Raw genomic sequence first — 12,787 nt, 5'->3', positions numbered from 1 at the left:
CCGAGTCATCTGCTGCCTGTTTGCTGAACCCAGGCTAAGGACCGGCTCTGCCATGGAGCATTTCACAGCCTGAAGCAGGGCTCGCTTGGAAATTGCAGGAGCTGCTCTTAGCAGTGACAGTGAGCAAGAACCCCAGAGCCCAGGAAAACGCTGCTTGTGGAAGCTGCGCTCCAGCAGCAACCAATGTCTTGCCCCTCATGTGCATAAAAACTCCAGGGAAGAAAGCCGAGAAAGGCATCTGAAGTTAGGCACAAATAAAACACCACTGCAGAGCCTTGTGGGACTCAGTCCATCTGGATCCTTCTTATCAATCTAATCAATTCCCATCTCACATACACTGAAGACATCTCAGTTGGTGTGGAAAACACAAGTGGGCAGTGTGTCAGGTGGAGGGGCCAGAAGTACCTCAGTGCCACCACCTGTTTTGTTTTAGAGGGCAAACCCAGCAGGGTCTGTGCCAGGGCAGACTCCTGTCCCATTTCCAGCCAGATTCCCCCCGGGATCTCTCCTGGCAGCCGCTCCTCAGCACTTTGCCCTCCACGGTCACCTCTGCTCCCCGGACGGAACGGGGCCAAGGGCGGCTCCGAACACGGCTCCTGCTGCCGGGGGCAGCCAGGGACGCTTCGGGCATAGGCGCACTGCATTTTTAATCCCTCCTGTCAGTTATTGTGCAATCACTGAGTTACTTGAACAGGAAGGAAGAGGCTTGAGCACCCAACCTACATTCAGCACTGCAACGAAGTGTTTTGGTAAATCAAAAGTGTTGCAAATGTGAGGAAACTTCACTTGCTCCCATAAATCCTGGAATGTGCTCATTTTTCCACTTTTGCTCTTCCCACCACTTCAGCCCCCGGCACATCAGTGTGGTGGTGATCACAGCCCAGGAGTCACTGCTGGATGGTCCAACACCACCAACCCATTCCTAAGGAGAAACTATTAGTTATTTATATGTTATTAATTATTTCACAGAATAATCATAGAATCATGGAATGGTTTGGGTCAGGAGTGACCTTAAAGCTCATCCAGTTCCAGCTCCCTGCCACGGGCAGGGACACCTTCCATCAGACCAGTTTGCTCAGGGCTTTAGTCCCCCCCAAAAGCTTCCCCAGAAGCCCAGGTAAAACCAATGCAATCACACTCGTGATATTTGGATTATAAAACCCAACAAAAATGACTTCTTAAGCTGAGTTCTCGGTAGGTAGGTTTAGTTTTACTCCTCAGGTGGCATCCCAAGAAGTGGGATGCAAAAAAAGTAAGTCTCAAAAAAACCTCAGGAGATTTCTTCAAAGTCAGAGCAACAGTGTCCAGCTGATGTGACTGTTCCAGAGTGAAAAGGGGTCAAGAGATTAGGTGGTGATTCCTCAGAACCAGCTCTCCCAGGACAGGCAGGACCTGGAATCCAAGCCACATGGAGCTGAGCTAAGTCCCAGGACATCCGGCAGGTTTTGAACTCGTTTCAGTGATCAGAGATGGCTCCTGAGAGTGTCCAGGCTCCAAACTCACCCACGGCAACAGCCACACTGAGAATTCCTGCAGCTCCTGCATTCCCGTTAGCAGGCCCAGCACTAATGCTGAGCTCTGACTCTATAAACAAGGATGACCTGGGCTGAGTAGTTCCCGGGATTTAGTGTCCACAGCATGCCAGCCAAATCCTAGGGCTCTTGTGGAAAATGAACTATCTCAGGCCCATAAAAACTGATGAGAAATCAATGTTTTGCTGCAAAATTCTGCTTCATACTGCAGCCAGTGAGCCTCTTCTCCAGGAGGCGAGGCTGGCTTAGTCAAAAAGAGCTAAAAAAAATAATAAAAACAACTCCGTCACACCAAGATCCATAATTCATAAAGGTTTGTCGCAGAACACACCCGAGTGCCATCAATATTTTAAATATTGAGCACAAAACTGGCTGTCAGGTGCAACTCAGCAATTTCCTGGTGCCTCCCTGCCAGGGACAAAGTCATCAGGCTGAGCAGAACCTGGAGGAGCCTTTCGAGCAGAGAGTTTGTTTGACTCTGTTACATATTTTATTTGAAACACAAGACGTGTTTGCAGGAGCAAACCAGCCAGGCTTTGCCAACCAACAAAAAGAGTCAGCTGGCTGCCTCTGCTCGTTATTAAACAGAAAAAATTATTTCATCACACCAACATGAGGCTGTATATGTTTATTCATCGTCAGTAATTTTTGTACACAAGGCAAATATTAATAGCTGAAAGGCAACACTTTTGGAGAGTATGTACAGAGCAATGTACAAGCAAGTGTAAGAGGTTTGAAACTATGAATCAATTTAACCATTTTATAAAAAGGAAGTGATGCTTTTTCTTCTAAGACCTTCCTTAGAAATAATTTATTGCCAATCTTAAACTAAAGCAAGGAGAGAAAAAAAAATTTACAATAAAAAGTAGTCCCTGGAAAGTTTATAAAAAGTTAAACATATAAAATTGTAAGCCACAAACATTTATACAATGCTAATACAAATCTTGGTTTGTTAAAGATCTATGAGGTTGTTATAAAATATATTTTTACATAAAGGCTTCACGTAAGGTAAGCTCTCACTGCTACTGAAAGCGCAGGAAAGCAGTTTTAAATAGTCTGCAATTCAACTTATTTTCAAGTACAATGCAAAGAAATTGCAAAATGGCACTGTATTGCAATGCTGTGTAATTAAAAACTATGTTAATGGTACCATCAGAGAGACACGACCTGTAAAGTGAACTGGTGAACGATTCGGCACGGCGGGAGACTTCCCGCGGGTGTGAACAGGAATGGTGCTGGAAAATGAACCTTCTGCAACCGTGAAGAGGAATTGCCATGGGGGAGTTCCGCTGGCCATGGGCATGACAGCTCAGGCTGGGAGCTCAGAGCTGCTCCCACACGGGCTGGGATCCACCAGGAACGCCGGCCCCAGCCCAGGGTCAGGAAGCCGGGAACACCCACCCACCCCATCACTCTGCTGAAATAATAGTGATGGGCAAAATTTAAAGCTACTCACAAATGAGCCCCATAAACAGCCTTTGAGATCAACTTGACTTTTTTTTAGGAGCAGTTATTCTAGAAGAAAGCTGAAGTTTCACACAAACTGATGGCTTATGCTCCCACGTACAATATATAGAAAAAAAACAGTAAAATTTTTAAAGCCCTAATGAACAGCCACAGTTTTTAGGTATCAATCATCTCAGTTGAACACTGCAGCAGGGGACAGTCACTAAAACACCAATTTCACCTTCAAGTACAGCTTGTACAGGACAGTGGTTTATCTCCATACAGTCAGTGATCTTTAGAACACAGCTCACTCCAGCAAAGAGAACTAAGGAATTTTGGGGAACTTGATTTTCCGGAAAACTTCGCTTTCTACCTGCTTTCCCACCTTCACCAGGAATACATCCCAACCTTGTACCACAGACTGGTTTCCATGAGGAAGCTTCACTCTCACCAGCAAACTGTAATTCTGGTTGCTCCAGGACAAAACTCAGTCTGTTCAGAGCATCAACCCTTCAGAGCTCTTTTACCAAATTTACATCCTGCTATAAACAAATGATATTTAGAAACAAATCTAACAGGAAACACAAGGTGCGCTCTTTTCAGGGAGCTCGTGAAGAGTGAGCCTGAAGATGGGCAAGGGCACCAATTTGGAGTTTTTGGCTGTAGGATAACACAGGAAAGATGTAAACAGGAACATCCAGGTGCAGCGCCTCACCCCCCTCAAGAACCGGGAGTGGGAAACCCAACTGACTCAGTTATTTCATTAGAACAATTCATTTCTGCCTGAGATTCATATAGTGCTTTATCTACCCGGACCTACAAGTGACCCAGCACTGGGGTCCCCCTCGCTCTCTTACAGGCCCTGGGGTTCACAGGGAGAGTGATCTGAAAGGATTCAAACCAGGGATTTTTGTGGTGGTTCTGGGGAGAAGCTGCTGAGGATTGTCCCCACTTCAGCAAAGGTCAGAAGTGCCCAGTGTCTTGGTGATCCTGGCTACATCCTTAGACTGACATCAGTTTTGAGCATCTTCTGTAAATTAACATGTTCCATTGACAAAAAATTCATCAACACTTCACGTAAATTAGTTTAGACAAATCCCTGGTACTCACCCTATCATCCACTACCAGTCTTTAGTCTTTTCTGCAATCATCTGGTCTGACACCCTCCAAAACACCTACTGCAGATCTCTCTAAATTAACCTGTTTTAATCAGAGCTGAGTCTCTTTTCTGAAAAGACACTTGTTCAGACAACTGTCAGCAAAGGAAAAAACCAACCCAACTCCTCCTCTTGTTGACAACCAAGGATATGGATTTGTTTTCTGCTTTCCAAGACTGGACTTGGAGGCCACCAGAGGTTTGTGTCTGTTCATGGAGCACTTAATAGCCCAAAGGAAAACTTCTGCTCCCATCACAGGTGTCTTGTTCAGTCCTTGAAAGAGCCTCACCAGCCTTTCCTGAGGTCTCTGCTTCATCCTCCTTCTTGAATTGCTCACATGTAACCTGAACACAGCAAATCAGAAATAACCCATGTCCAGTAGAGGCAAAATCTACATTAAATATCCCCATCCAAGATTCTGTTAACCCTCCTGACCATCGGTGCTGCATCCAGACTTTAGGATTATGTTTAGATTCTGCACTGTGACTTCTCCCAAGCTCTTTTCAGAATTCTTTCCTCCCCAAACAGTGCCTGATCACCAGAATCGCGGACTAACCTATGACTATTCACTGGATCATATAAAAAAATAGAGGTCTTTCAAAGCACCTAACTAAATAAAAATACACGATTCCCCTTGTACTGCCAGGAGAACGAGGTACAGAGATGTTAATACAACTTACAATCACAGTAAGTAAAGGCTAAGTTCAGGAGACAGGCAGCTTTCCTATGTCCTGGCAGGGCCACTGCTCCCAGCAGTGACACCACCCTGTCACCCCCCCCTCTCGTGGGATGGGAGTAAGAATTTATTGAAGGATTGGCCACCAGGACGATCCACAGGAACTGGCCAATTCCATGGGGCAAAGTGGCAGCTGAACTGCCCACATGACATTACAGCCTGGGGGAAATATGGTAGGGACACTGATTTTTATATCACAATCTCACTCTCTTTTTGCAGTGTGCTGTGGGGTACATCAGGATTGCTTTATTTTCACTATTTTTCATTATTATTATTATCTTTTTTTTTTTTTTTTTTTTAAATCACATGGCAATGCTAAAAACTCCCTGTAAGAAAAATAAACAAAACTGCAATAGAACTTTGGGTAAAACAGTCACAAGCAGCACTCTGGAAGATGCTGTGCAACCTATTTGGCTCAAGTACACTTAGGATTGCTTAGGCCCAACTGGAAGGTCTCAGAAAGAACCTCATCAGCGAAGCACATTCTGCTGGGACGTGTTCTTGAATTTTTTCAGAAGAAAACATTCATCTGCATGGTGTCAGCTACACAAGGCCTCTGCTGGGAATTCATAAGGCCACTGAAAATGCCAGAGGAGGACAGAACACAAGGAGGCACTTAGGTTTGCAAGTCCTTCCCTCCATCACCAAACGCTCCTGACTCAGAGGAGGCACCTGGGAAGGAGGCAGGGAGTTCAAATAAACCAGTGCTAAGTTAAAGCGCTTCAAGAACAGGTGACCCACAGGTAACACGTGCTACCTACAGGAAACACCCGGTTAGTGAAGACAAAAAATACAAGCTGGGCTTGCTCCCCCCTTCCCACACCAGAGTGCCAAGAGGATTGATCAGAGTGCTCTGTGCTTTGCTATGGCTCCAGGACATGCGGACGCCTCTGGAGTGAATCCGTGTACTGTGCCAACCACTAATCCCTCGTCACTGGACTCAGCACTTCCTGATAAATATGCCTGGAACTCCTTACTTTAAGCATTTTTAAAGCATCTCCTATTCCAACCCAGTGCCATGATTTATACTTAACAGGAAGTACGTTACACCCAGGAACCCGTGCTTCAAAGAGATGATTGCAGCAAGGGATTCAACAGGATTTCTAACCAAAAACAGACCTGAGAAAATATAAGTCAGCTATGGTATCACAGTATTAACAACGAAGTTAGATGTGAAAACTTTCTCTCTCCACCCCACCTTAAATTACTGCCACAGTCTAATAATTGCAGCAATTTCACTGAAGTTTGGACTTGGAATTCTGGATTTTCTAGGATAATACACATGTTCGTAAAAGGTCAAATTTACCACTTTACAGGTAACTTAGACATAGGTCTGCTATAAAATTACAACTTGAGTCAACTTGAAGCTACACTGGAAGAGATTAAGCCTGAATTTCTGCAGAAATTGGCAATAATGTGTTCAGCAGCAGCTTTTAGCCACATATCAAGAAGTCTGACAGGACCTTGATTTCTCTACTCCTGCTGTAAACTTCTAGTTAAAAAAACAACACAGAAGAGTTACTGAAATACAACAGTCTTTCTGCACATCACTGTAACATCAGCTGCTTGAGGTTGTCATGCAGGATGGTATCCTTAACGTCACGGAAAACTAGCCGGATGTTCTCTGTGTTAATAGCAGTGGTGAAGTGGTGGTACAGGGGCTTCTGCTGCTGGTCCCGGCGTTTCGTGCGAAAACAATCCACCAGGAATTTTTGGACATCTGTTAAGCAGTGGGGATCCCCTTCAAACTCTGGGAAATAGTCTTTGATGCTGACTTTCTGTACTTTTTCCTCAAGCAAGTCTGTCTTGTTTAAGAAGAGGATGATGGAGACGTTGCTGAACACCCGGTTGTTGACTATTGTTTCAAAAATGTTCAGGGACTCCGTGAGGCGATTTGTCTGCCGGTCCTCCATGAGCACTTGGTCGAATTCACTGGAGGACACGAGGAACAATATGGATGTGACACTGTCAAAGCACTCGAACCACCGCTTCCGTTCTGACCTCTGGCCACCCACATCAACCATCTTGAAAGGGACATTTTTGATTTCAAAGTCGTACTCGTGAATCCCTTTGGTCGGCCTTCGTGCCAGCAGGATATCTTGCTGGGAGGGAAGGTAATCCTACAAAAATAAGGAGAGTTTTCTGATTAGGATATGATCATGGGTAGGGGCACAGGTGAGCTCAGTGGAAGGAGCAGTTTGCACAGGAACAGCATGAGGTTTTCAATAAAAAGACATGGATGTGGACTTCCATGCTAATACTGGAGCTTTTGGGAAAGAGCTGGAGTCCAAAGCAGGAAACACACCCAGTATGAAATCAGAACATATACCCCAAAGAACTTATGCTTCCCCTTTGCCACATGACAAGGATCCATAACCAACCTGGGAGGTGAACCAGCAATTCCTCATGCCAGTTTCCCTCATTCTGGATCACTTTATGCTTCCTTCATTCTCTTCCCACAATGCTGGCTGCCAACACTGCAATGCAGCAAATGGGTTCTAAAGCAGGTTTCTCAAACCAGTAACTATGGGATATCCCATGCCAGCTGTGGGCTCTCCATTCCTCCCGTGCTCTCCTGCAAACTGCATGACTGCTTCCAGAAACAAACCAGCTGCTCCAAATAACTTCAAAGCAATCAATTATGCCTGAAAACTAAAACTTAAGCAATTTCCTGTGTTTGTGCCATGCATCTTTGCATCCTCCTTTATCAGTCCACACCAGTGAGATCACATTGCCTGACTTTGTCCGAAATTTACTGTGCAATGAGTAGAACAGGGCAAGAAAGTGAGAGCTGGGGACAGCAGTGCCTTTCCAGCCCGGGGGGCACAGACAGCTGGATCCTGAAGTTCTCCACCCCACATTTCCCCAGAATTTAAGAGGCATTCAAGAGACTATTTTTTTTTTGATTGTTACATGAACATCATTAACAGATGCAGATGCTACAGGAAGAGGAATTCTTGTTAGTCAGCTTTTGACAGCACGAAATTCAACACTCGTATTGGGGATTCCTTCCTTCCTAGAATTACACTTTTGTCTATGGTCCAAGTCTTTCTGCTATCTGCAAAGTGTGTCTCTACCACACAGCTGCCTGTGCTGGACTTTAAAACCTTGTTGTTCACTTGTTATGGAAACTCTTCCTCACATTTTTCCAGCACTTCTCACAACTTTAGAGAGCACAATTTAGGATTTGGAATTTCAGTCTCTTCTTAAGAAGTGAATGATCTATGATCTTCCTTTGACAGTGCCAGTTCCCATACTTGGAGCTTTTATAAAGATGTGTAAGACCATGGTCCAGAAAGTCTGATTCAGCCAGTCAGCTGGGTGGGGGAACAAGCACACAGCACCATGGCTATTTCTGTACTTGTATCCCAACTTTAAGGCAGCTGGGCAAGTTAAAGCCACAAAAATAAAATTTAAAAATCATCAAGTGAGTGCAACACTCCAAAAACTCAAAGATCACTTTGCTTTACCCTGTGAGTTCCAAAGTGAAACTAGAGAGAGAAGGCTTTGTCTGAACTCTGGGTTCCTTTTTCAGAGCTGCCCATGACTAAGGCACTGATTTTTATCGTGGCACGAATTACAAAGCAGCTCTGAAGCACAGGCTCCCCACCCTGCAGCCTTTGCTGCAGCACTGCTACGCATCCAAATCCCACACCACCAAAATCTGGAGGAGAGTAGAACTGCTAAAGCAGCATCACATTCTCTTCAAACTGAGCAAAAGAGGTGCTGCCACCCCCTTGTCTGATTAATGAACAACTTTAAAGGGTGATAAGACTTCTCCCTTTATTAAATTTATCTTGGGTCTTTTCTACTGAAATTATAGAGAGGAAAACAATCAGCAAAACCAGTGCAGTGACTGTATTAAATGTCACTAGGCCCAGGTGAAGGGATCTTGAGCAAAGCTGACTGTCAACATGTAGGCAAGAGTGTCACAGGTTCAACACTTACTCCAGCTTCCAAATGGGAATGTATATTCTTTTGTTTTCCAGGTAGTCTCAAGTTCTCAGAACAAAACCAAAAAGTCTTAGGAAAGCTCAGGAGTGACTGAAATTATTAAAATACATAAATAAATAAAACTAACTAATATAACAGGCAAAGCCATATACACCTTCACTATTGAAACAAGGGCACAAAGCAAACTCTCCTGGGAGTTGACCTGTAATGTTTATTCAGTAAAGCTTTCAAGAACGAGGAGCTTATCCCTAGAATTCCTGACAAATTCCCTCTCGAGTACTATTACTCATTGAAAATTCCTTCCACACTTGCAGCCACAAAGAGAATCCTTTCAAGTGCTTTCAACTTCTACATGCACAGAAGACCTACCACAGAACTGGGTATCTTTAGTGTCCCTTCCAACCCAAATGTTTTATCCTGGATATTGGCTACTCTGATGCAACAGGCAGCAAATGACGGCTCTGAGTTCAGTGCTGGTGTCCAGCCATCATCTGCCTACAGGAAACCAAACACAACAACTCCTAGGAACTCTCCCAGTATTTGAGCTATCTTTTTGAAGGACAATTATGTTTTTTCCCTCATGCCCAGATCCGTGGAATACAAGCAGCTTGCCCCTTTCTCAGTGTTGATCCTGTTCTCCATATCTAAAGACTTCAGCATCAGGTGATTTCCTTGGATGGCACTGAGTACTATTTTCCAAGTGTTTTCAATGTTTACCCATCATCAGCAAGTGTTTTTTTCCCTCAAGCATCCTCACATTGATACTGATTTAGAACATGTGCTTTCTTCCTGATTTTGCTATCTCCTTTCCCCAAAATCACTGCAGTCTGCTTCTTCTAAAGGAGTTCCTTTGGTTATCAGTAGCTCTTTTGGCTATCACATCACTGTTTGCCTAGTTCAAATTACAATTTAAGGCATGACTAAGATCCAATCACAAGATGGAAAGCCAAGTCTCTCTGTGAGGTATTTTGGATACATACAGTCTGCACTGGCAGTTGAAATAGCAACACACAGTTGCAAGGAATCCAGGAGATCCCACGCATGTCTGCCTGTCAGATACTCTTATTTTGCTGATCTGATTAAATCTGAACATTAAGTTCTTTTCCCTCAGTGCTGTTATCAGCTCCCTTTTGGCAAGAAGCACAAGTGAATTGCAGATCTATGTGTTTATAAGTAATTTAGTTGCAACTCAGCCCAGCTGCACCAGATAAGAACAGTCAAATACTTATATTTACAATTTGGGGAAACAATCATTAGACAATCTTGCATATAGATAAGAATAAACCAGAAGAACCTATCACATCTTTCACTAACAAAACTTAGCTAGTGCTTTTTTCCTCAAAGATTTAACATTTTCTACAACAGCAGATCCTGATGAGTCCCTCTGATTCTCAACACCATTTAGTCCAACTTGAAGCCAGAAAAGCTGTAATTCAGAGTGCTCCCACAGCAATATTAGACCTGCAGTAAGTGCCTGTATATAAAAATGTTAAAAAAAGCTCAACTACTGACTAGGTTTCACACTTCAATGAAAGAATGGACCAAAGTTTCTCCATGAAGAACTCTGAAATAGAGCTGCAAAACTCCACCCAATATTGTTGGGGAAAAACCCAAGCCCTTTGAAACTCAAAGGCACTGGATTCAAAGACCAAGAGAAATGCACTACTGGCAGAGAGTTTAGCAGTTCATCAGAGTAAGTGCAGTTCTCCTCCTAAGTGCAAGTCTTGTAACTTGAGACCAAATCCAAATTCAGAGAGCAAGTGCTAGAGTCCTCAAGCCAGCAATCTGGGAAGCACAATGACCACCAGTGCTTTAGCTAGAACAATGACAGTTCAAAGCAGAAAAATAGTCAGGCTTAAAATTTAATCTGTTAAAAAGACAAATGAAATTAAGCATGATGTAACAGGGTTTCATTGAAGTGGTTTGGATTCCTTCATTTGTTACCATCAACTGGGAATGACCATGGAGAAACTGCCTCCCCACAGAGTTCAAGCACCATATCCCATTTTAAAGGCAGTTTTTCCACATGCCATTCCTGCAATCCACAACTGATGAGTATCAGCATATACATTCATTATTCAAGTGCTAATTAACAGTTCTATAAAAAAGTATTCTACAGAAATTTCAGGGTTTTTCCCCAGAGAAAACAGACTTTATTCTTTACTGAGTTTATGTTAAAGTAGGTATTACTGGAAGGTACCGCTGACCTGTGACTGATTTAACTCAAGAGCTCCTAACTGGACATGTAACCCCAAACCCAGTCATTTTTGGATGTCATTTAGTGTTGAAAAGCTACTTTAACAGCCTCCTGACTGGTCAAGCACTTGTAACTTGATTTTTGTTCAATTTTGACAGAAGGTATATTTCCAGAAAGTCTTCTGGCCCTTGCATTGCCCCTTGTTTTTGACATGTCAGTGATGAACTGCTGAGATAATGCAACAGTCCAAGTTAACTAAAGATAAAAGTTATTGGAGTAGACACTAATTACATTTCATCTATTTAAAACCCAGAGATCACAAAGACTACTTAAAACTCAAGACAGGAAAGAAAAATAAAAAAGGACTTACTTGTTCTCCAAGTTTATCCAAGTTGTCCAAGAAATACTTTACAGATTCCCCCTAAAAACAAATCAAACAGTTATTTAAATAAGCGACGTCTTTGATCCCAATAGTTTACATTCTGAAGTCCAGATAATTTATCGAAACCTACATTTAAGTGTTGTAAGCTTTAATCATTGCCATTTTTAAAAGCAGCTATCCTAAGAATACAACTGATGATTTATTCTTAGGCCAGTTAATATTTAAGCTTAAAAGCATGAAAGGCACATTTATAATAGTCACATTCTTTCCAAGCTTAGACTTGATAAATAAATCCAAGTGTTATCCACAGGGAGCATCAATGAAGCGGCCGCACCTTCGTTATGAAAAGAAACATTCGATTCCTCTGAGGCTTTGCAGGGTGTGCACACACAGGCATTCAGGTACAGGGATAAATCACCAGAGAAAGTTCATTAATACTCTAGTGGCACAGGACTCATTCCCACAGGTACTTCCCCGGAGTACAGTGAATGACGAGCAGAACAGAGGATGAGAAACCACAACAGACAAAGCATTTTACTCAAGTTTCCCAACAGACACCAAGTTGGACCAGAACTCCTTACTCTGGGAGTGATGAGCAGAGCTCCAGGCTGCCGCACATGGTATCACATTTACTATTCAGGTTATCCAGGTTATCTTCTGGATTCAAGTCATCCCTGTCCTGGCAAAAGGTAACTGCAGTTTTTAATCCCTCCAGTAATGCGGAACTAAAGATTTTTTTCATGGTAAACCTGAGCCACAGTCTACCCTGCAGAACTCCATCTGGTGCTGGGATTATGGAGGAATTCTTCCATGGATACTGATGCACCTGAGTTCACTTGCAATAGGAAGGTACTGATGGAATTCACTGCAGAGAAAAGCACATTTTTAAGGTTCTCAGCATCCTCAGAGAAGCACAAATCTGCTTCCTTTTGGGAGCCCTTAATTACCAGCTGTAACTTAGTCATTTTACAGTAAGTGCAGAAAAGAAACCACCTGTGCTTTCACTCCACAGGTGGAAGAGCAGAATTTTGACTGAGTTTTCTTGATGAGAAAATCAAGCAGCATCTGAGGCCAGGGTGACTACACCTAATTCAGACAAGTGGATTAGGACAGGAGCTACACCCTGATGATGACTTCCCCTCATTCAATCTGAACTCTGCAAACTTATCTAGGAAGAATATCAAACCTCACTACTCAACTGTGTCATCTAAGCATCTACCCTGAGCAGAGTAGGGTACATACCAGGCCAAAAAGGGTTCTGGCAGACACATCAGTAAGGTACCTCTGCAAGTTTTCCAGGCACTACAATAAGTTACAAAATACAAGTAGATACCACACCTTTAAGTGTGCAATTTGAACATCAACGTTTAATGAGGCAAGACT

General features: G+C 43.2%; 1 protein-coding gene across 1 annotated transcript in view; it reads right to left on the bottom strand.

The window, feature by feature from the left end:
- Nucleotides 1-2,154: 2,154 nt before the first annotated feature.
- The window catches only part of GNA13 (G protein subunit alpha 13), a 29,720-nt gene continuing 19,087 nt past the window's right edge, over nt 2,155-12,787 (bottom strand). Inside the window, exons 3-4 of the mRNA XM_082294133.1 lie at nt 11,393-11,443; nt 2,155-6,991 (exon numbers count right to left, since the gene is read on the bottom strand). Coding sequence (XP_082150259.1) covers nt 6,419-6,991; nt 11,393-11,443 — 624 coding nt within the window. The 3' untranslated portion in view covers nt 2,155-6,418. The remainder of the gene's footprint in view (nt 6,992-11,392; nt 11,444-12,787) is intronic.

Source organism: Coloeus monedula, assembly GCF_965178545.1.
Source record: "Coloeus monedula genome assembly, chromosome: 19".
NCBI lineage: Eukaryota > Metazoa > Chordata > Aves > Passeriformes > Corvidae > Coloeus > Coloeus monedula.
This window is presented reverse-complemented; position numbering and strand designations above follow the sequence as displayed.